Source organism: Poeciliopsis prolifica, unplaced genomic scaffold (assembly GCF_027474105.1).
Source record: "Poeciliopsis prolifica strain line A6 unplaced genomic scaffold, Auburn_PproV2 SCAFFOLD012, whole genome shotgun sequence".
In the NCBI taxonomy this organism is placed as follows: Eukaryota; Metazoa; Chordata; class Actinopteri; order Cyprinodontiformes; family Poeciliidae; genus Poeciliopsis; species Poeciliopsis prolifica.
Window position 1 is genome coordinate 5156247 of NW_026562387.1, and position 24014 is coordinate 5180260.

General features: G+C 40.4%; 2 protein-coding genes across 3 annotated transcripts; one reads left to right on the forward strand and one right to left on the reverse strand.

The window, feature by feature from the left end:
- The first annotated feature begins 107 nt into the window (after nt 1-107).
- Nucleotides 108-14726, forward strand: nsmaf (neutral sphingomyelinase (N-SMase) activation associated factor). 2 transcript variants are annotated; one of them, XM_055037571.1, is made up of 31 exons: nt 108-271; nt 2345-2431; nt 3336-3414; nt 3754-3815; nt 3985-4021; nt 4114-4164; nt 4316-4387; nt 5847-5894; nt 6036-6088; nt 6175-6304; nt 6374-6445; nt 6546-6654; nt 7635-7811; nt 7941-8020; nt 8123-8213; nt 8857-8920; nt 9122-9173; nt 9596-9716; nt 10184-10315; nt 10401-10443; nt 10538-10704; nt 11114-11225; nt 11485-11543; nt 11675-11742; nt 11819-11886; nt 11971-12094; nt 12264-12347; nt 12529-12679; nt 12905-13007; nt 13831-13940; nt 14148-14726. In XM_055037571.1, the coding sequence occupies exons 1-31, from the start codon at nt 234-236 to the stop codon at nt 14240-14242; spliced, it is 2739 nt and encodes a 912-aa protein (XP_054893546.1). In that variant the 5' UTR covers nt 108-233; the 3' UTR covers nt 14243-14726. The 2 variants fall into 2 exon arrangements, with proteins under 2 accessions (XP_054893546.1, XP_054893547.1); XM_055037572.1 differs by having other exon boundaries at nt 6377-6445.
- An 84-nt stretch (nt 14727-14810) lies between these two features.
- Nucleotides 14811-23680, reverse strand: LOC129364735 (cyclic nucleotide-gated cation channel beta-3-like). Its single transcript, XM_055037573.1, has 18 exons — nt 23508-23680; nt 22807-22960; nt 22216-22279; nt 20227-20369; nt 19826-20125; nt 19541-19749; nt 19147-19197; nt 18968-19054; nt 18813-18877; nt 18610-18732; nt 17888-18029; nt 17491-17650; nt 17295-17392; nt 17097-17180; nt 16905-17023; nt 15918-16070; nt 15681-15831; nt 14811-15277 (listed from the first exon to the last, which is right to left on the reverse strand). Exons 1-18 carry the CDS (start codon nt 23625-23627, stop codon nt 15254-15256), a joined length of 2247 nt encoding a protein of 748 aa, XP_054893548.1. The 5' UTR covers nt 23628-23680; the 3' UTR covers nt 14811-15253.
- Between the last annotated feature and the right edge of the window lie 334 nt (nt 23681-24014).

Here is a 24014-nt window from a genome sequence, read left to right on the forward strand (position 1 = left end):
TCATTTGGTTCTAGACAAGAGGCACCGCAGCGCAGCAATGTTTCTCAAAAAAAAAAAAAAAAAAAAAAAGATAAAAGGTAAAAGAAAACAGGTCAGAGTGAGGACTCTTCGCTGTCCACATCGCACATCTTATTCGGCAGACAGTCGGTCACGTGGCTTCGAGCCAGTTTCCGTGTTGACACATATCTGTGTTGCAGTCGGTGTCGAGTTTCCGAGGAGGATGCGGTTCTGTCATGGCCTTTTTCAGGACGCAAGAGCGAACCAAAGAAAGGTCAGTGCCGCTCTACCGCCTTGGAGCCACCTCGTTGTTTCCGCCCGGCACCTCAGGAGCCCTTTGTTGGAGTCGCAGCCGCGCGGTGTTCGCTTTCACTGCGGCTGAGGGTCTTTGATTCACCGTCCGGGCCACTCGGCTAATGAGAGCTCCTCTGACATCTGCGGGCTGCTTCTCCTTATTGAAGTCATGAAGCTGCTGCCCGGTTGGAGCCCGAGCTCAACACAAGACAGCTGCTCCATCTCATGCCTGCAATTAATAGGCGCTGTCATCTATATTTACCTCAGCCCATCATCTCCTACGAGCTCTGCTTGACCTCTCCTCTCTGAGGTCATCGATGGTGTTGTTGACAGGTTTTAATGCTAGAACTCTAAAAGCTGTATGACACATTATTTTTGTTGCAGGCGAAACGCCTTTAAGCTAAGAGAATTCCGTCAGCAGCAAGAAGACGAATTGTAAATATGTTCTTGTTTGTTTAGGAGATGGCGAAGGATACCATCCTCAATATATAGCAGATATATTAAACTAGTGTCAGAGCGCGTATTGTTATTATTTCAAATGGCTGTTTGCATTCATAGGTGAGCGATATGGAATTTTAATTTTATCGCGATATTTTGCGGTACCGCGATAATGGCAAAAATTACGATTAAAATAATTTTTTTAGGCAGTTTGTATGGCAGTGGATGCATGACTCATCAGTTTAGTTTTGTGAGACTATTAAATGGGATTTAGCATTGAACAATACGATAGAAGGGCAAATATATTCCAAGTGTTCTGGACTTGCGTTTTCCAATTTTCTCTTAATCTGCAGTCCCCATGATGAAACATAGCAGTAGCAATTTTGAGGCAACGTGGTGTTGTCTTTTGTTTATTTATTTATTTTAGTAATGGTGGAGAAGCTGGTCAGAGTTGATTGGAAGGTAGATGAAGCAAAAAATACTAGCCAGTCCTGAAAGATGACTTGTTAAGCAGGGATGGGCAATTCTAGGGCCGGTCTCCTGCAACTTTTGACGAGTCTCTACTTCAACACACCTGAGTGAAATGATGAGGTCATTAGCAGGACTCCGGAGAACTTGACTGCACTTAGGAAGTGATTCAGCTATTTTTTTCAGCTTTGTTGGACCAGGGAGATCTCTAAGAGTTGCAGGATACTGGCCCTTGGGGCCTGGAGTTGCCCACCCCTGTAGAGGTTGGGTGACTGGAATGGAGATTCACCTTCCAGCAGAACTATGACCATAAACATCCAGTTAATCTCCAGTTCTGCAACGTTTAGATGCGATTTTTCTTTACCAACCATCAAACAATAAGGCAGAGACACTTCAGCCATTTGACTTAGGTTTGTTGGAGCAGGGGTGTATCTAAAGCTTGCAGCACTCCAACCTTCAACGATTTGAGCTCGACACCCCTAGTTTAGATGTGTTGGCATGGCCTAGTCAAAGTCCAGAACTAAATCCAACTGATTAAAATCTAGAGCAAGAATTGAAAGTTGAGACATGCTGTTTTGTGTGTTCGACTTAAGACTTTGAACAATTCTGACTGTTCCTCGCCCAGTAATTACTTTCACCGATTTCATTTCACGCATGCGGGTCGGCCATCTTAAAAAAAACCCTGCGAGCTGAAAGTGATGCTCTTTGAGCAACATGTGAGTTAAATTAGATGATTAAGCCTCTGTGACAGAAAGTCTTTGTTTGTTTTGTGTGGACACGCTGACCAAACAGATTGGGGTAAATAGGTTACTGTGTTCTGTCAGAAAAAAACAAAACAACTTGAAATAATGTCATCACCATTGACATGTAGTTTGACATCTTTAGGAATTACTTGAGTAAAGTTTTAGTCTTTGTTTGTGGGAAAATGTCCAATAAATAGCCAAAGGGTCATTCAGTAATCAACTGAGTATTCTTGTATTGTTTTGTTGTTTTTTTCCTATCACTTTGTTCAACTACATTGAAACTAAATAGTCATACTTTGAATATTATGTAATTAATTGTTTTAGTAATATTTGTCTTTTTTTCATGTTCTGTTTTTGTTTGATGTGCAGTTTTGCTGATGTTTTTTACATTTTATTTTTCACAGGTTTTCTCTCTTGTTGCTGGACTTGGAGGAATATTACTTTGAGCAGCACACTGCTTACCACGTGACAAGCCCTTCAATAAAGGAGAAGTAAGTGAGAGCATTAATGGAAATTCTGAAACTTAATCTCGTCTTCTGCTTTGATTCAGGAAATGACTTTTTCCTTTTTTCCTGATCCAAATCTGTCACCTCTGTAATGTTCGCTTCGTGCCTATGGTGGGTTCTGTTTGCTTAAAGTGGAAGCCTATTGAAGAAGCTGTTCAAACGTCGTTCCATTATGTAATAAAAGAGTGAGCAAACTAAAAGAAGATTAAGATCAAACGTTATCAAGCAAAATATGAACATAGTGACTTTATGACAGCGAAGACACCTATACTTCTCATTTTTGTTTTTTAGATGATCGCGGTTTATTTTAGGAGTTAATGCTACCAGCACAACACAAACTGATGACCTTATTCTGAATTAGAAAATGTTCCAGTTGTGTTGTGTTTGTATGCAAACCTGTGTTTGAATGTTCCATTCAATGTTCTGTTTGTATTATAATCCTTCTGCACCAGTAAGAATATTCAAGTTAAAAATATTATTTAATAGCTTATTTTAAGTATATTTTTCATGGCAGTGTCTCGTTGAGAATAAAGTGCATTTATGTTAAAGATTAGTTTTGCATGCAAGCGTCCAACAAACAGTCCTACATGAGGTTGTCATTTCTGTATGTGCATATTATATTGATGACCCAATTGAATCGTTAGTTTTAAAAAAAAAGTTTCATTTTTTTTCTTTAAAGATTTAAGTTTTTTTGTTTTCATGTGAGAAAATGTTTAATTTTATCTAAATAAAACAAAGAAACTTAAGCTTGCAAGTATTCATAGTTCATTTTGTTGACTTTTCTGAAATATGGAACTTGTTTGGTTTTGGTTCTTCAAAACAAAATTGTAAATATGGTTTAAATAAAATTGTAACAGAGCTGTTTTTTTTTCTTTCTTTCTTCTTCCAGTAAAATCAGAGGTTCCTTCAAAGTTTGCTCCAGATCTATCATATTTGATCCAGATGGCCTTGGAGAGCCAATCATAAAGGTTTGTGTTGATATGGCGTTGCTTTTTTCTGTCTCTTTAATCCTGCAGTTTATGCAGATGGGCGTCACACTGTTACCGTTTCTTAAATCTTCTATGTAGAAATCATAAAAACCATTCAATGTAGGATTGTTGGAAGCTAAGACATCAAGTAGAGCAAGTGCAATAAAGACTGACTTGATAACTATTCTCATGATGGGCTGTTTATGTGATGCTAGGATTAAGGCGAGGTAAGAGAGTTTATTGATCCCACAATCAGGAAATTTACATGTGCTAGCAGGTTTTTAAATAGCTGTGGCAGTCTTTATGGCATATCCTGATCAATCCTTGATGTTTGTACAGATTCCTCTGCGAGACTGTCAGAGAATCGAGTTTGTGGAGAAAGAAAACAATCCTTTTTACGAGTGAGTTCCCCTTCATTTCTGAGCGGAGCCTAAATCTGCATATTTGCCGTTTTGTCAAACTGGTTTGCTTATTTGAAAATGTTTTGCAGCTCTGCTGCATGCTTTGATTTGTAAAAACCCAGTCTGCTAAAAGCCTTTCAACCTCATCAGATTAATGTTCCTCTCTCAGGCCGAGGCCACCGGTCATTGCAGTTTCCTGTGAGCAGGTGACCTATTCCACAAGGCCTCCAACTCATGGCTGCACTTTTCTATGTAGTCTGAGTGAATGTGCCTGATTCATTTTCGCTTTTTCTTTCAGGTTATTTTCATCAAGGAAAGCAACATCATTGCGCCGTATAGGAATGAAAGGGTGAGTCGGCTGGAGGTGCTTTTACCACATGTAGGAAAGTAAAACTCAATATTTGACAGTGTTGCATAAGAAATATTTTTAAATAATTGGTAAAATATAGATTTCTGCCAGCTTTTCTGTCTGCTTCACTTAATTTCTCTTATTTTGGCAGGGATCAAAGAAATTGACCTTTGAATTGGAAGGTTGGAGTAAAACAGAAGATGTGGTACAGACATTATTGCAGGTCTGTGGCTGTCATTGTGATTATTATAATGCATAATTTCAAATAATCATGAATAATTTGACTATTCAAGCTGATTGAAATTTCTTTCAAAAGACACAATTTGTTTTTACTGCTTTAAGATATTTGCAACACAGTTATAACAAAGTCCTTGAACAATAATAGCAAAGCTCAACAAAGTACTGTACAGTCAAACGCAGCATAAAGGATAGAGAGCACACACTCTGAAATTATATAAAAGTTATTTCAAATAATGAGTCAAACAAGTTAAAACAACTGGATCAAAGGAATAATAATTATAGTCCATATCTCACTTTTGTTTGGCGCTAATGGGGGAAGGAATCAGTTTACATTGCGTCTTTGGAACAACTTCAAAAAGGCTTCTGCTCTGGTCGCAATTGGAGAAAAGTCTATGTCTACTGCTAATTTCACTTGACAATGAAGTGTCGGGGTAAATCAATATCCACTCCTAGTTTTAATAAGGGTTTGTGTTATAGGAAGAAAGATAAATACAAGGTGTCCTTCTGGTGTCTAGCTCTGAGCAACATCACTTTCACCTCGTCATTTAAGTTTCAAAAATTGAGCAACATCCTAACATCAAAATAAGGCCGAACTGAGCACACACTGATGGTGTTGAGGAGAAAATAAAGCTTAAAACAATGCAAAGATGCTGAAAAAGAGCACAGAATTGCAGCAGACAAAAAGGGGAGGTCTGAGATTAGTACCCGGTGGTACTTCCCTCCCCAGATTATATTTAGCCACTTTTTCAGAACTTTACATAAGAAAACCTAAAAAAAAAAACCCACCCAAAGTCTGACTTAAGTGAACTGCCAGAGTGGGAGCCTGATGGGATCATACTGGAAACCAGATGGATGACAGGCAGACTGGCTCCAAGCGGTCAAATTCATACACAGAGTAGTAAAACCAATGGGTCTTCTGGGGATTGTGAAACGAGAGCCCCGGCCTTTACCACCTTCTCCATTTTCACCACACAGGAGGCATCATTCCTTCCCAAAACATCACCAGAAATAGTAAATGGGGACATGTCAGTAGAGCTAAATACACAAGACAAATCAAGTGATTTTTTTGGCATGAGACTGTCTTTAAGAAATGGTCTCACAGACATGTTCTTGTGTGTGCCATGAATGTTTTGCACTGTTGTACAAATTTGTGGTGTTACTAGGTAGTTTGGTGAGCACACTACTACTTCTTCACTGATGATGTCAGAGAAAAAGCACCTAAAACATGGAGTCTGCTGGCAAAACAAAGCCACAGCCACCCTTCATCTACAGAGGAAATAATGTTTCCTATTAGTAGGGATGCATTTATTATGTAAAATTTGGGACCTGGAGATCAGCCAGTCTCTGTAGTATTTTTGTAAAATCTATTTGATGTGTTGAATCCTCTCAGCCTTTTATCTCATTGTTATTTTTCTGTTCTTTTATCCTCCTAAATCTGGTAGCTCCACAGGGCTTCCTGTCTGGACAAACTAGGAGACCAGATGGCTATGGTAGGTTGGTCATTACCTAACCTCACCTCATTTCAGGCAATAAAAAAAAAAACATTTAAAAAAAGATCCTGAGTGACTCATCCCGTGGCATATTTTTCTTCTCATCAACATATTTTCACACTTGAATGTCTAATTTCTTAGATTGCGGCTAATCTGCAGTCCCGACTGGCAAGGTCGTCGTTTGATAAGAATTGGTGAGTAGAGATCCAAAATTCATAGTGATTTAATTTCATACACATGGCTGAATTTTGGGTAAATGTGACAATGCTCTGCTGTGAAGTTTTCAGAGTGTTGCAGAGAGGGCACACATGGAGTGTCCTGTAGAGATGGTGACGCCTCTGGTGTCCAATCCGGGTCACGTCTGTGTCACAAATGAAAACCTTTACTTCCAGCCCCTTAATGGACACCCGGTGAGTGCGCCTGCTCGCAAAACGATGCCGCCCGACAGAAAAACCAGTTAACCTCGCGTGTCATTTCAGCAGCATGTGATTCAAATCAAACTGAACGAAGTCAAGAGAATCTACAAGCGACGGCACGGGCTCAGGCCTTTGGTGAGCAGCGCTGCACGGCTGCTTCAAAAATAAAACATCACTTACTGTTGTGTCCATAACTACAAGATTACAAAACGTGTATGTCTTTGTGTTTATTCAGGGGCTGGAGGTGTTCTGTAGTGAGAATAACTTGTGTTCTGACATCTACTTGAAGTTTTACTACCCAGCCGACCGAGATGAAATCTACTATTACATCGCTACGTTTCTGGGTGAGAAAACATAGGAAAGCTTTTGCTGTCGAAGAGCCAAGCGTTCGTCATTAGCAAGCAGAAATGGAAACAACTGTGAATTAAATTAGTCAGCACCTCAAAGATGATTTAATAATAAAATGCCAGGAAATTTTACTTGTAGGCATCAGATTGTACAACACCCAACTCTCAATGTCTTGAAATTTATTCTGAACTCATTTAATGGATTCACATATTTCCATACTTGTTTTTATTTTGTTCAGTGTATTTAGATTTTGTATTTAGGTCACGTTTATATTTTTTATGTAATTTCACATTTGTGTTACTAATCTTTTCATCCTTGATATCCTATATTTACATTTGCTAATATGTTACTCTTTGGATGGGAGCAGCTCGTCAACAAATAAGCAATTTTTCTTGGGTGATCAATAAAGTATATTTTGATTATGACTAAAAAAACAAGAGTACAAGAAGCAATTTTAAAGATTTTTTTCATACATACTAGCAAAATCCATCTGAAAAACAAGTCTGAGAAGAAACAAATACAACTAAGTTGAGCTCTTAGACAACCAGGTACTTCATCTTTATATAATAGGAGTTGATGACTTTTTTTTGTTTGTTTGTTTGTTTTTTTTTGGTCATGAATTTCTGCACCTAAAAAACATTGAATAAATTATCTGGTTCAGTCACTCTCGACAATTATTCATGTGTTTATTAATGCATATACAGATTCTATGTCTTGCTTTTTGACGCATTAGTTGTAATTGTTTCGTGGACAATAAGCCATTCAGAAATGTAAAACTTAAAAATTGGAGAATGTTCCTAATGCTATCAGACATTTAGACTTTTCTTTTATATGTATAATTGAAGTAGTTGTTTATTTATGTGAAAAAAGTAGTTTAAAATGTACTGTAAAAATACAGGAGAAAAGATCCCTTATTGTTGGTGTTGAAATGTCAAGATGAGTCTGATTTCATCTAGTTGTCCTCTGTTTGGCTCAGAGAATCACATCAAGGAGCACACAGCAGAAAGCTACATGCTGCAGTGGCAGCGCGGGCATCTCAGCAACTATGAGTATCTCCTCCATTTGAACAACCTGGCCGACCGCAGCTGCAACGACCTGTCCCAGTACCCCGTCTTCCCCTGGGTCATAGCCGACTACACCAGCACACAGTTAGGTGGGTCGGTTCTACCTGTTGCAGGTAGAAAGCAAGCAGGAAATGTGTCTGGGGGAGGGAAAAACCCTAAAGCTGTGAAAGAGGTTCTTATTTATTCAATGTTTTGTTTGTTTTTTTTCTTTTTATAAGACTTGGCAAATTCGGACACATTCAGAGACCTGAGTAAACCCATCGGAGCCCTGAATCAGGAGCGACTCGACAGACTGCTGGTGAGAGGTTTAAAGTTGTTCTGTGTTTTAATCTCTTGCTGTGTGCAAGGAGATGCCCCCCCTCGTTCCTTTGGTGACCTCAGAGTGGTTCTGCTCCCGCAGGCTCGGTACGGAGGCATGCCTGAACCACGCTTCATCTACGGGAGCCATTACTCCTCTCCAGGATACATCCTGTTTTACCTCGTCAGAGTCGGTACGTTGAAGCTCTAAGCCCAAAACTATTCAGCATTTATGAAAATTCATGATGAGATGAATGATACAATGGCAGCTCCTTTAATTGTAAGTATTTGATAAAAAATAGGGCTGCAATTAATGATTATTTTAGTAATCGATTATTCTAACGATTAATTGAAAAGAACGGCATGTTCTAAAGATGTTTCATTGAACCACTTAGGACTTTTTTTATGCAATATTAGAAATACATTAAAAGTGCAATTTAACAAATTATTTAGTTTCTTTTTTTAAATAAGAAAATAACCTTTTTATTACTTAAAATTCAATACCATGACATTCTTTTAGTAAATCTGAACTAGGTGAACTAGGTAAAGCTAAAAGTATACAACCTGAGGAATTCTAGGTGGAACAGACTTATGGACAAAGCAGGTTTTTTTTATTTTTTTTATTATCAAAAAGGCAAAGTGAATGCATATTTTGGATTCTTTATTGCTCTAAATATTTTTTTTTAGTCTTTATATTCCAGTTAAATATTAAGCGATCATTAAATTACTTGCTGTTTATTTTAGTAATTGATTAATCCAATTAATAGCTTCAGCTCTAGATGAAAATGAAATTAAAGATTTTGATGAAATATAACAGAAGCTGTCCTCTCCCATCAGCTCCAGAGCACATGCTGTGTCTGCAGAACGGCCGCTTTGACCACGCAGACCGCATGTTCAACAGGTAGCATTACTCCAACTTATCAAAATGCAGAAAGCATCCATCTGTGTTTCTTTTCTTATATTAACTACAAATAAAATTCTTCATCAAATTTTCCACAAAAATTCCAAGTTTTTATTATGTATACTTTTGATGAGCCGTTTGTGTATAAAATAAATTTTTTTTTTGATAGATTATTTACTTTGGTGCTTTTGTTTCATGCAGCATCAGTGAAACATGGAAAAACTGCTTAGAGGGAGCAACAGACTTCAAAGAGGTAAAACCTGGACGTGTCAAAGGCGACGTTTATTTTTTGAAAATCGAGTCTGACATAGAATACTGACTGGCCGAGTTTTTTTAGTCCTTTGTGGGTTTCCTCAGCCGTTTGTTAAAACAGCGCCCCTAGTGGAATATTGGAGGGGAGGAAACATGGGATCAAAGCATGCAGCCAAATAATCTTTCATTCATTATTGATTTCTTTGTATGCTTTTTTTAAAATCTACACTAAGCTGTACTTTGCAACCAGCAGAATGTTATTGAGAATATGATTTGTTTTTGCCTTCGAAAAGAACTTTAGAAATTTACTTTACGAAAGATTTGCTCCATTGAGTTTGACACTTGAAGGGTAAAAAAAGTTTTATTTGCAAATAAAGCATCTCTGGAGGAGTGTGTTATATTTATATGTCCTTACCATTGCAGCTGATCCCAGAGTTTTATGGAAATGACCCCAGCTTCCTGGAAAACAGACTGAGACTTGATTTGGGCCGAAAGCAGAATGGAACGTTAGTCGGTGATGTTCTTCTTCCTCCGTGGGCCTCAGGTAAGTTCACTTCCGTCTGCGTATCCGAAGGACAGTGACCTACACAACCTGGAAAACCCTGGAATTTGATTTAATGATTTTCAATGTTTACTTAAATAATAAGATTAACTATTATTAGTAACAAAATTTGTTGTGACCTTAACCAGGTGACAAAGAAGAACTAGTTCTCATTTACACTGCAAATAAAAAAAGTCTATGTTTCTGACTTTATTTCTGGTCATATTTGTGTAAAACATTCATCAGTCTCTTTTACAGTCTCTTTTGTACAAGTTCAGCGCTTAAAGCCTGACAAATTCAGAAATATCTGACATAAACAAGTTGCAGTTTTATGATATTGCTCCTGGAAAACTGGTTTTATAAGTCATAGCCTTAAATGTGGGGGGGAAACGTGGAACTTTGACAGGGAAATGCATCAGAAGCCTTTTGTCAAGTCGATGAAGTCGAAGTGTGTTCTATCGTCTTTCCAGATGCCAGTGATTTCCTGAAAAAGCACCGGCTTGCCTTGGAGAGTCAGTATGTATCAGAGCACCTCCATGAATGGATCGACTTGGTGTTTGGCTTCAAACAGAGGGGCAGTGAAGCTGTTGAAGCTCATAATGGTAACACACTTTTTTTTTTTTAAATGAGTCACTTTAAACCCAAACTACTCAGAAAATTTCATGTTTATTTTTTTTGTCCTTCTAGTTTTTCACCCGTTGACCTACGAAGGCGGGATGGACTGTGACAGGTGTCATAGAAAACCAGTTGAAATTGATTATTGTTGTTGTTCTACGAGGTTCATCGCTAACCACTCCCCCCCCTCTCTCTGTGTGCCCGGGCAGCATCGAGGACACGGATCAGAGAATAGCCATGCTGACGCAGATCCTGGAGTTCGGCCAGACGCCCAAGCAGCTCTTCACGAGCCCTCACCCCCAGAGGATCACACCCAGGTTCCAGAGCCTCACCCGGAGCCCCAGCGTCAACTCCGCCACCGGCGAGCTGTCTCCTGGTAACGCTGCGGCTCGCACATTCAGATGCCTCAGTTTCACATGTTTGTTATTAGTAATACGCGTTTACTGTTTTCCAGTGAATCTGCTGCTGTAAAGCATGCTGATTTCAAAATAAAAGTCAATATTCACACACAGTGGCCATGTTGCAATCACAAACTTGACTATCAAACGATGTAGTTCAGGATTGTAGAGTGAATTAAAAAGTTTAATTTACAAAAAGTGTTTACCAAAAAAATTAATAAATAAATCTGCAGCAGTTGTTAAATGTTTCACCCCATCAGGGTAATACAAATTGTTAGTTTTTTGCCTTGGTCTCGTCGTATTGACATCAATTGTGGTAAACGTTTCAAATTGTAACAGGATAAAATGTGGAAAGCGGTGTGAAACGTTTTCTTCCATGTGTTTCAGTCTCTCTGTGCGAGGACTCGTCGTTTGAAGACCTGACTGAGGAAAGCAGGAAGATGGCCTGGGCCAACATGGGAACTCTGAAGCTGATCTCCAGCCACAAAATCCATAAGGAGTATGTCTGCTGCTCTCTTCTCAGCAACAGTAATAAAAGAGTCATGAATGTAACACAGTGGAGCACAGAACAGAAAGTTAAGTTTCAGACACGACGTTTGGGCAGCAGGCAGAACCGTCTCCTTTGGAATATTTCAATAGTTTTGTGATGGCAGAAAATCTATTCTTAGATGTGTTTTTATGAAATATTAGAAATAAACCTAAATATACACACTTTTCACTCTAAACGTGAAACTAATTCTGCCTTTTAAAACGTCCAGAGCCGTGACGGGCATCGCTGTGACTCGAGACGGCGCTTCTGTCTTCTCTACGTCTCAAGGTTTGGAAAAAAAACAAAAAACAAACCGCTTAGTACAGCATGTTTGGTAGCTAGGCAACTGGAAAGTTTTCTCCTCCATCAAATTTAAGTTGAACTTAAGATATCTTACTGTTTCTGTCAACTTATTCCAGACTCAACCCTTAAAATGTTTTCCAAAGAGCTGAAGGAATTCCAGAGGAGCATTTCCTTCTCCAACATGGTACCCAGCAGGATTTCCCGTTCGTTTCCCCGTCATGTAAAACAGTCGAACAGTAAACCTCTCCGCTGTTTTCCAGGCGTTATCTTCATGCTTGATGCTGGCCGACGGGAAAACTGTGTTGTGTTCTTCATGGGACAACAACGTGTGAGTGCTGGGACTGAGTGAGCGAATGCTTAATGAATTTTACTGGATGACTCTTTCCTGATCTCCTCTCGTCTTCCCTGGCAGCTACTTCTATTCCGTCCCATACGGCCGGCGGCAGGACACACTGATGGGTCACGATGACGCCGTCAGTGAGATGTGCTGGTTTGATGATAGGCTCTATACAGCATCCTGGGATTCCACTGTTAAGGTGCCTTGTTTCTTTTTTTTTTTTACCTGCAAAAAGGTATTTTTAAACACTACGAACACTTACATTCTGATTGATCGAAGACGGTCAGATTGCAATTTTCTGTCTGATTTAAAAGCCTCACTTGACTATTCCGATTTATTTGTTTTTTGTTCTGGTGTTGATTTGGCAGGTATGGCAGTGCGCCTCTAAAAACCAACCCAGTAACAAAAAAACTACGTTTGAGTTGCTGGCTGAGTTAGAACATGACGCTGGGGTGAGTCACATGCCGAACCGTTTTAAGTTTTCTAATATCTCTGCATCAGTTTTCTATATTTTATGGTCACAATGTTTTATTGTTCTAGAATATGCGTTATGCTTTTGATTGCACGACTGTCAGCTAAATCTTTCTTGCTTGACGCTAATAAAACCTGGCTTCCCTGCTGAATTACGTCCAGGTAAACACGGTCGGTCTGAATCCCGCCGGGACTCTGCTGGCGTCCGGCTGTAAGGACGGGACGGTCACCATCTGGGACACCAGCAGCTACCGGACTCTTCAGCAGGTCCACTGCCACGCTGGAACCATTCACCACTCTGCCTTCAGTCCTGGTGTGTCTCACCATAGCAAACAGCGTTTTTTTTTTTCTGCCACATGCGACGAAAGCGGCAATAAGCATCAGCATTGATCAGCTCTGCACACAAACCTTTTGATTTTATAAAATACTTTCTCTTATACAGAGAATATTCAAGTTTCTTTTTGAATATCTGTTTTTAGAAGCATGTTTGAAAGGTCTGGGTAACGCGTAATGAGTCTCTGGTTGTTACTTTCCTCAGACAGCAGACATGTTCTCAGCGTTGGTGACGACTGCTGTATGAAGGTGATAGACGTTCAGACTGGAATGATCATCTCTTCTGTGAAAGCTGAGGAGGAGCAAAGGTGGGAAACTGACTCTTCGGGCATGACGTCGTTACATCTGAAGCTTTTTTTTTTTTAACATTTTCTAAGTGGTTGGATGCTTCTAACAAAAATGTGCCTTGGAAAAGTTTTCATACTATCATGTATTTTATGCGACACACCAACACGTTACAAAGTGGAAGTGAAGCACACATGGTTTGCAATTAAAAACCAAAAACTGAGGCATGCATTCCTATTGATCTTTACTAAAACACCCATAAACAAAATTGAGATCAACCAGACGTCCTGAGAAGTCATCTGATTAGTTTCAAGAGATGGGTTTTAAATTAATAAGACAATGGTAACTCCAGAGTACCTGCAGAAATCCAAAGTGAAAAAAGAAAACTGTAAGAAATCTTGTCTATACTTCACATTTGTTTTGTTTGTTGGGAGATTTAGGGTGATCCTTGAAGACAATCTGTTGGACTGCAAAAGAAGAGCTTTGTAGGTTAAATCATATTCATGGCCCAGTCAAAGTCCATGAGTATGACTGGGCCATGAAGATCTTAGATCACACTAGTATTTTCAGAAAAATACTTAAAATAAAAGTTCAGTCTAACAGTACTTGGCTCCTTCTAAGTACTAAATAGCTTAAGTTCAAACCCGTGGCACACATTTCAGATTTTCATCTGTGCAGGAAATACGGTAACAATGTATTTATCTTTGTGTTTGGAGTCACTAATAAAATACATTACGGTTTATGGCTGTAAAGTGACAAAATGTGGAGAAGTTTATGGTGTGTTGACATTTTTTTGTTTGTTTTTCTTGCTGTTGTGAGTAGCTGCCTTATCTCTGCGTTTTGCAGATGTTTCTGCTGGGATGGGAGCTTGGCGCTGTGTGGAGGACGCTCTGGTGACCTCCTTCTATGGGACCTGCTCAGCAACACGGTCATCAACAGAATCCCCGCTCACTCTGGTACAACTCACCTTTACGAGTTAACCACAACTTTACATGAAGGAGAGCAATAAAACAATCTTCTCTGATTCACTGTTATCAGATGCAATAAAGGCAGGGAGAATTATCAAAGAATCAGGTTAAAAAGGCAGATTTTCTGTACTTTGATTCAGTTCTTTTACGCCAAACGGTGAGCCGATCAATAAATATAAGTGCTTGCTTTTCCAGGTGCTGTCACCGCCATGTGGATGAATGAACTGTGCAACACGGTGATCACAGGTGGAGAGGACAAACAGATCATGTTCTGGAGGCTGCAGAGTTAAAGGTCTCTCTCTGCAGCGACGGAGACCAAATCTTCTAGTTGAAGCCACAGGCCATGTTTCCCTCTGATCATGTGACTCAAGTAAAAGGAACAGACTTGTGGCACGGCTAGGAAGATCTGAGATTATTCCCTTATAGTATGTCAGAAAGTTGGGTGGAGGACGTAATGTTAATCATTGTCAGATATATCAAAATACAAACATGTCTAAATGCAGTGTTCGCTTGAGAGCAGGAAGCTAAAACGATGTAATCGCCTTATTTTCAAATGTTTTTAATCCTGTCAATTATGGATAGTTGTGTGGATTTTATTTTGGTTTATTTTTTATTATGTTATTATGACGAACAGCTGTAAACCCAAGAAGGTTCGCTTGTGTAGCTCATACGATGGATGTTAATTTTTTTTTAATTGGTGATGTTTGTAATTCCCTTGCTTTATGTGCATTTTATTATTTATTGCTACAGAAACACAGAATTACCTCAAAAGCAGTCGTCCAGTTTGTTTTGACAAAACACGGAGAACCTAAAGGCGCAAGATACTATCTCATACCCACCGTGAAGTAGCAGCAAAAGTAGCAGTTTAAAAAACCTTTTGAACATCCATTGTTTTATATTCAATTTTTAGTAAAACAGTCTGAGAGACTTAGGGGTTACGATCTGTTACAATAAATCTCTAGAAAACCTTCATTTAAACCACGACACAATTGATGAGGTAAAAACTATTCAAAGATAACTAAAATTTTTTGCTTTTTAGTTCCTTTTAATGGATTTCTCTCTTCAGAATTTGAGAAGGTTAATCAGAATATTTGTTGAAATAGACTTGAATTTTAATTTCAGTTCTACTTGGATTTATTTTATTTTGTGTAACACTTTTTTTTGTTTCCTAAATTGCAGAGGTATACAGTCTGAAATTTTAGTTTTCACAAATCTGCGCCCTCATTTGAGCTTCAATAATCAAAGTTCAAATTTACAAAACTGTACATGATGACATTTAACTTCAAGCAAACTTCCGCCTCTTATTGTTCCTCTTCTGCAGCTTTCTGTAAACAGAAGACAACCAGACGTGAGCGCTCATGTGCAATTCTGATCAGAACATTTACATTGTGCTAATCACTGGCATCAACATCATCTTTAGAGCTTTTAGCATCGCATATGAATTCATACTTTCCAGAGTGGAATGATCACAAAGCAAACCATCAAAAAACAAGTTTGAAATTATTACGGATTTTGTCATATCCACAAAGGAAACTTGTTCATTTAATCCAAGTCAGAGGCACACTATTTTTTTTTTCTTTAAAAAAAGTTTTGGTTTGTAAGAGTTTCACCCTGCAAAACAAAAGCCCTCCAAAGACCCTGATGCCAGTGGCGACTGGACGTAACCTCCTGACTGAACAGAGGACCATGGGTGATTCTCCATCGGTTTGCGTGTCATGAAGATCTCACCTTGAGCTTGTCAAGCAGCCCCGCTTTGCGCAAGTTGGCGAATGCTTTGAGGAGCTTCGGCGTCTGGGGTTTCTGTCCAAACAGCGTCAGACCTTTCGGCTTGTCGTCTTTGGTTGGAGCCCCTGCTGCAGCTTTGGCTTTAACCAGTTGCCTTTATGGAGCGCAGAGAGCAGTGGATTCTTGGTTATATAAACTTCTGCAGAACAGGACCGCTTCCCCAGAGAGCGAGTCGCTCACCTGCCCTTCTTGGCCAAGACCTTCTGGGACTCGGGGTAGTGGACGAGGATGTCGAACAGGTCTTTCTTTTCCAGAACAAACAGGTTCGCAAAGCCGTATGCTCTCACGTTAGCCGTCCGCCGGTTCCCTCCGTCTTTGGCAGATTGCAGCAAGCTGCAGGCAAGCGCACGCCATTAAAGCCTTACTGGATAAAAAACTGGGAAAGGGTACGCATGGAACTGAAATATTAATAAAACTGGTACAGCATTGGCTTGCTGAAAAGCAGCTTTATCTTATTTCACGATTTAAGATATTTGCACTAAGAACTAGACAAAGGAAAAAAACTTTGTAGAATTTAGTGTTTTTGTAGTGTGTTAAAATGAACTCAGTGGTCAGATATCCACCAGAAGCTACAAGAACTTTGGCTTTTCTCCACCAATTGTTAAAGGAAATGAATGATGTTGATCCTGGATTAAAGAAAAATCACAATTTCAAATTTGTGCACCACATCTTTTTGTTTTGTTTTTTGTTTTAAACTGCACTGAGGGTTTCTGTGTTCACTGCAAAAAACACAAATTATTGCCAAGTAATTTTGGTCTAGTTTCTTGCTTAAACTTGAAATAAGACAAAACTAAGGAGTAACTTTTCAGCAAGATGTAGAAGCTTGTTTTAAGTAAATATTTAATAACAAAAAAGTCCTAGTTCCATTGGAAGATTATTTCACTGAAAACATGGAAAAATGTCATGTTAAAAGTGAAATAATCTGCCAGTGAAGCTGGTAGTAATTAGTCAATATTAATAAGTTACTGACTTAAAACAAGCTCCTGTTTCTTGCTGAAAAGTTACTTCTAAGTTAGATCTATTTTACTTCAAGTGGAATATCTGACATTTTCACAGAAACTAAACCGAAATGACTTGGTAGGATTTTGTGTTTCTGCAGTGTCATCTATTCAGCCTGCTAAAGTGCCGATTCGCCTTTAGTTGTGTGTCGGCCGCGTCTTCCCAGACCTGATTTCTCCGAACACGCAGCCGGCCTTCAGCGTTACAAACACGATGCTGTTGTCGGGCCCTCCCACCACCTGCACCGCTCCGCTTTTGATGATGTACATCTCCTTCCCGATGTCACCCTGCGGAGGGGGGAAGCCGGGACGTCAGCCTGCGGCTCGGTCTTGACCTCATAGTTGCACCAGTCGCTCTCACCTTCCTCACCACAAAGTCTCCTGGCAGGTAGATGATGGACTTCAGCCTCAGTAGCATGTCCACCAACATCTGCTGGTCGCAGCCCTGAAAACAGACTCCAGTTAAGTTTATTAAAGCGACGTTATCATTTTCTGCTAACGGGCCATCCTGGCATTCGGTCTAAAACAGCCACATTCTTTAGTTTTCAGCCCGAATCACCTGAAAGAGCTGGATCTTTTGGAAGGTGGCCAGGTTTATATCCACAGCGATGGCGATTCGCATCACCAGAGGCATCTTGTCCAGAAGCTCCGTCTCATCTGGAGAGGTCGAGAGGTCAACAGCCTTCTGATTCTTACAGGCATGCAATGGTTCAGCATTTATTTTTCGTTGATTGTAGAAGTATGTTAGTTCATACCTAGCATTCCCTGAGAAGCCCAGGTGTAGTTGTACCAGGTGCGGACTCTGTTCTGGACCAGCTTCGGGATGGTGTAAGTGTTCATGTACTCGACGCAGCCGTCCATCGACGCGCGGAAGTACGCCTGAGCTGCCGTGGCCGCGCATATGACGTCTCTCATCTGGGGAAGAGACAGAAACTCCTTAATCGCTGGGTTCCCGTCTGTACGGATGTGGACACAAGCTTAGAAATAAATGTAGATCACGGAGGCTTCGGGAGGCCACGATGTCGGTTTCTATTGCACCTCTTACAATGTATGGTCCTCGTCCAGCCTTATTTATTCCAGACGTTTTAAAGGGGTTGATGATTCCCTTTGTCAGGGGTGAAGTAATTTTTCAGCGAATAAAAAGTGTTCCACCTGTCCAATCAGGCTGGAGAACACAAAGACGCCGACGAAGAAGTTGGTCATCTGAAAGGTGATCTCGAACAGAGTCACCGGCTCCGGCAGGCCCCCGATGTTGATGAGGCTGCGCACCGCAAAGTAATAACAGCGCAGGTACCTGACAGGAAACAGCAGAGAAATAACATCCGTCTGGCCTGTTGTGAACTCGCTTGTATTTCTGCAGCAGCTCAGTTGATTTAAGGTAACAAACCCTTAAAATCCGTCTTGTACTTGAGCTGAATTATTGATGCTGTTATTGCTGCTGAATTATTCACAGGAACGGGATATTCAAAGTGGAGGGTCGGCAGACATGGAGTTCATTCTAAGACGTGTTGCATAAAATCACTGGCAGTTTCTAAGAATCATCTGAATAAATCACAAAGGCTTTTTTTCAAAAGGATGGTGTAGATTAGTCTACAGCTTCTTTTGGACTTTTATGACGACTCACAGAACTATGAAATCTGCATATCAGGGGGTCATGACCTTAAGGCCAAGTGCAACTCATTTCTGCAGTATGAAAACGATCCAAAGATCAATGATAAAAGTATCATTCCAAACTTTAAGGGAAGGAGTCATTACATATTTTTCAGGCATTTTATTGCATAATCTTTTTTAATTTTTTTATTTATAAAAAAATAATGAGATGTTTCGCTTCAAGCCATCAGTACAGATAAAAAAGATTTTTAAAAAGTACATACGCTGTGCCTTTTCCATCGTAGACCCATGTAGTGGAAGCCAGACCCTGGTGCACTGAGGCCACGTAGTAAGCACAGGCGTTGAGATGGAGCATGTAGAGGAGGTAACCTGTGGTACGGGCCACTCTGCATCACACACACAGGCATGATGAGACAGAGGCTGACACAGCGAACTGGAATTGTGATGTTTAGCGTTGAGCATTTACCTCCAGATGTAAGCTTTGGCCATGATGCTCTCAAGTCGGTCACTGAACTCAAAGAAGGACTCGATCTGAAACAGACAGATGGAGGGACTCGTGTAAAGTCGAGCGGGAAAACAAAAATTCCACATTTCAGTCGAGATAACGTGACGGCCGCCGACCCTGACAAAGCGGTTGAATCTGTAAACGGAGGAGAAGCCGAAGTGTAGAGAGAGCAAGTCGAAGGGCACGATGCTGAACACGTCGGTCTGCAAGAAAGAACAAAAAAAGAATCTTTCGAAGTGACTGTGTCACTGTAAGAGGTTTGAACAATTCAACGTGGGACATGCAGATACGTTACCTTAAATCGATAAGATTTCCGATAATGCACTTTGGTCAGAGCTCTGTCTTTCTGAAAGCACAAAGGGTTGAAATGAATAATGGGAGGTGGAAACGTGTCTGGACGTTTAAAAATGGGAATGAAACCAGGACTAGTTTGGGTTTGGAAGGGTTTTAGAGCTTTTCTTAATTTTCCAAAGACAAAACGACAAAACAATTTAAGCAAAATAAATAAAAATTTGATTGTAAACAAAAACTAAATATCTGTCAAATCTTGTTCAAATTCGTCTGTTACGTAACTAAAGTTGAAAAACGGTGGGGAAAAAAAAACTTTCCTCTGGCGAAAACTGACTTGGTGTCACCGAATGACCCCTGGGTCGGGTGAACCTCCGGGACGGAGACGCTCTGGGACTTACAATAATGTCTCCGGCTTTGACAAACTGTAGTCGAGGCTGCCAGACCACCATGTCAATGACGTTGACGACGTCAGAGAGGACGTCGAGGAATATCCAGAATGGGTTGGCAGTGTCGTTGTGGTAAGGGAAGGCCAGCCGGGCGGGGCAGAACCACACGTTGTAGTTGTACGCCACGGCCACCACCGTCAACCAGGTGATATACCGACGATCTGGGGAGAGAAACGGAGGGAGACGTGAAGCATTTCGAGCCGGTGATGCGGTCGTTGCATTGCTGGCACTGTGTACCCGTAAAAGGATCAATGGTGCTCCCCAACACGGCGTCCATCTTCTCCTCGACTGGACGGAAGAGGACGTCGAAGCACGAGCAGCTGATGTCCGGCAGCATCTTTGCCTTCCTCCTGGCTTCCTCCGCCAGCCTCTCCTCCTCTGCTTTCTTCTCAGCCTCCAGCCGTTTCTCCTCGTCTTTCTTCTTTTTCTCCTCCGCCTTTCTGGCTGCCTCCTCGGCCTTCCTCCTGTCTTCTTCTTCTTTTGCTATGCGCTCCTCTTCCTTCTGTCTGGCGTAGTCCTCTTTTCTCAAAATGGGCGCTGAAAAGGCAAAGGGATCAAGGTGGGGAAAAACAAAAAAACAACCCAACTCTCTGGAGTTTCTGTGTTACCAACTTGACCCTGATTATTCCCACACTTACTAACAGGAGGAGTGATTTCTGGAGATGTAGCATAAGGGTCTATTGCCTTCCCTTTGAGGATTTCAGTTCGTTCTCTTAAACTCCTTATGGCACTCCTCAGGACGTCATCTGCATATCTGGAGTAGACCACTGGGGGTTCGTCTCTGAAAACAGGAAGCAAAAAAAAAACAAACAACAACAACAACAAAAGAAAGAAAATCAGCTGAAAGCTGCTGGTTGAGATTTGTTAAATAACATTCTAATGTGAGGGTTTGACGTTGTGCATTAATATTCCTAGCACCCAGCATTAATATTACTCGCATCATAAAACTCAAACTCAGAGACTTTGTTCATTTTTCCATATGCAAGGAGACCAAAATGCTCTATATTGAATTGGAAAACCTAAAATTTATGATTTTTTAAAAACTTTTATATGAATGTCTTATAATACATATTTATGTTTCTGAGAACATTGATGGCAAAAAAGAAAAAGATTTTGTTTCAAATCAGTGGTAGCTTCCACTGATTTGAAGCTACCAAATAATCAATTAATTGAAAAAGAAAACAAGAACGCAGTCCGAGATCATCCTCGGTCCCAAACGCTGCACTAAGCTGGTAATCTCCTTTTCCTGCTTTAGGGGTCACGCTGCAGGTCGCAGGTGGATCAGGGTTTGTGATTCTGCTACACAGACCCACAGAAACTGTTTGGGTTTCCACGTTTGGTTGTATGCGACTGAATGCAACTGTACAACAATTTACAACCGATGTCATGTTAAGACATTTTAAAAGGCAAACACATTAAATTCATATCCAATTATAATATGAAAGACACCAATTGTGTATAGACTGAATTTAAATGCATCCAGTTCACTCCGTTACAATTAGGCCTTATTGATAGTTTTAGCAATTTAAAATACAGTTTTCAAGCAAAATGCCACATGTTATGGCATTTTGTCACCACTTGAGGGCAGACTCAGAAATATTTCACTCACTCTAACCTCACTCACCCTTTCATCATGCCCTACTTGAAAGCTTGGGATTGTTACTTTAATTCCACACTGATCACTATGCACAATCATTCACTTTCCACAGATTAAATAAATAGGACAATAATCTTGTTCTAAACTCAAGTAGAAGTGATTCTGCAGCATTGAAGACCGAAGTTGCTGAATCTTCTCAAGGGTTTTAGCCATTACACACACCGAGGCCCCAATAATGCTGCAGTCTTTGTGTGTCGAATGCGCTGCTTATTTGCCACAATAGTGTAGAGATAAAAATAGGTGGAGCAGTGCTGGAGCTAATTTAGTGAACTCATGTAGAGGGATTAAACCTTGGCCAAGGCTTTTTATACCGTGGCTGATCACTGATTCAGTTGGCTGGCGATCACCTGCGGTACGATCTGGAAGCGTCGGTCTTACGCGGTACAGGATTTACTTTGTCTTTCTTTGCTTTGGCTTCTTTCTGCCTGGGGGTTATTCTTAGATTTTTATTTTCAGGGACTTTATCTTTGACTTGTCCACAACTTTTACTTTCCAGAACCTTAGACTTTAGGTCAAAGGAAATTCTTCTTGTCAATACAAGTTTCTCTTAGATTAGTGCTGTGAACAGATGCTTTCGTCGCATTTCTAACCTTCTGAAAAGGAACGCTAGGATCTTTATGGTTTTGCAGAAGGACATATCCAGAAAGGTTCTTTTATTATTATATTGTCCGAGTTTGTAGACATAAGAATCTACAAACTAGATTTTCCTACTTTGCATTTCTTTGAATTCATGGAAACATTTACCATCGAAGTTTCACTCTTTTACATCGGCTGATGTAAAATGCAGTTATCAAACCAAACACTAAATGAAGGGAGATCCCTTCCAAACATGAATCCAAACAAATAACACACATTACCTAAAAACTTCAGATTGACCAATTCTGAAATGTATAGTATCCTGTTTCTTAAGCTGATTCTAACTCAAACTGATTGAGGTTCCCAGCATGCATCACGTTGTCCACACTCTTACCCTTCAGCACCTTCTGGGTTAACAGGAGCAGCAGGAGCTGGAGAGGGAGGAACTGGAGCAGGACCTGGGGGGAAAAAAAAAGAGTTAAGAAAAACTTTCAAGTCGGTTTGAAGACTTGAGGCTTTAAAAATGTGAGGCAGAGAAAACGTAAGTGTGTTCTTAAGCTTTCTTAAAAACACTATTAATAGGTAAATATGTACTTGAATAGGTAAATGTAACGTAAATATCACAGACTGTCAAGATCACACAGCCAATTTAACTCCTGAGTCTTAAATATTATCAGTGCTGCATCCATACAACGGAGCCTGTGTCGTTTGGATTTCTTTAAGACCTCAAAAGATAAATTCAGCACACTTTCAATACATGTTTTAATAGATTGCCTTTTGGCCAGTGCAAAACTTTGATACGAGGGCTCAGGCAAAACAGCAAGTGCTGTGGGTTTGGTGCCAGAAAATGACACTGAACACACATCCATCAGTCCAACTTGCTAAGTGTGACCTTTAATGCTGTGCCAAGTGGCTCTGCGAGAGTGAGAAGATGAAGAATATGAACAGATCGCGCAAGTTAGTAAAATAAAACACAACTTCTCACCAGTTGTCTGTTCTTCCTTCTTGGGCTCATTCTCCTCTCTCTGCTCATTTGTTTGCTCCTCTTGTTTCTCTCCATGCTTCTCCTCCTCCTGCTTTTCACTCGTCGTCTTTGGCTCCTCCACTTTTTCATCTTTCTTTTCTGTTAACTTTTCCTCCTGCAATTTGTCAAAACAAGAGAAATCTGTCAGACGTTCCTCTCGGATCAATGAAACTTACTCAGACGTCCCCCAAAATTACGGCAATTCCGTCAGGAGGTTTCAATATAAGGAAGGACAGCCAAAACATCTGACCCAACAGCTTAGAGCAATTCTACGAATTGCTAAGGAAATGTTTTTAAATGTCTGAATTTGAAAGGAAAAATTCTCTTTCATTATTCTAGCACAAGACAAATCATTTTAGTAATTTAAACTAAACTGAGAAAGTTGAGGCTGCAAAATCCTTATTTCTCAAAGTTAGAGTGAGGAAAAAACAGTTATATAGAATGAACAAATCTGATTCAACGAGCAGAAAACTCAATGCTGTGGCCAGAAATTGAGTGTAATCCCATAATTATTATTATTACACAGGCAAAAATGTGAGTAAAAACTAGAACAGGAGCTCTTCCCCACATCAGTGCCAAGCTGCTTTTACTGATCATCTGGTGTACCGTCCAGCATCCAGTTCACTTTTTGAAATAGGACATAAACACAAACGAGGCCTTACCTTGGCTGGTGGAACTGGTGGGGCTGGTGGAGCTGGTGGGGCTGGTGAGGTCGGTGGGGTGGGTGCAGGGGCAGGCGGAGGCTCAGGAGCGCCCAGAAACCTCCTCAACCTGCTGAACATGCTGGAGGGATTTTCTGCGGGCTCTTCTGCCCACAGGAACCCGGTGGACTGCCGCGTCGGACCTACACAACACGCCGAGGCTTTTAAATTTCTTTGAATCAGTAATTCCCTCTGGGCACTCCCCCTTGTCTGTCTGGGCCAGCACAAGATGAACTATCACATCCGCCAGTCCCTGCCAGGCGGGATCAACGTTTCTCATGCCGTGCGTTTTCTCATTTTTTTGTTATTCCTTTTTAAGGTTAGGATGTGGAAGGAAACATATAGGGTGAGAAAATATGGGGTAAATTTCACTCTTTTGAGTGGCTCATGAGGATGCAGAAACCAAGCAATTGATGAGCCTTTACAATGTCTGTCTGTCTGTCTAACGGGATTAGATCGGATCTGCAC

Coding starts and splice junctions, on each gene's coding strand:
- nsmaf (XM_055037571.1), top strand. CDS start 234: ATGGCCTTTTTCAGGACGCAAGAGCGAACCAAAGAAAG. Junction 6,305..6,373: donor AGCCCCTTAATGGACACCCG/GTGAGTGCGCCT, acceptor GTGTCATTTCAG/CAGCATGTGATTCAAATCAA. Junction 10,705..11,113: donor CACCGGCGAGCTGTCTCCTG/GTAACGCTGCGG, acceptor CATGTGTTTCAG/TCTCTCTGTGCGAGGACTCG.
- LOC129364735 (XM_055037573.1), bottom strand. CDS start 23,627: ATGTTCAGCAGGTTGAGGAGGTTTCTGGGCGCTCCTGAGCCTCCGCCT. Junction 19,750..19,825: donor CACCATTGATCCTTTTACGG/GTACACAGTGCC, acceptor TTCTCTCCCCAG/ATCGTCGGTATATCACCTGG. Junction 17,393..17,490: donor GGCTTCTCAGGGAATGCTAG/GTATGAACTAAC, acceptor CGACCTCTCCAG/ATGAGACGGAGCTTCTGGAC.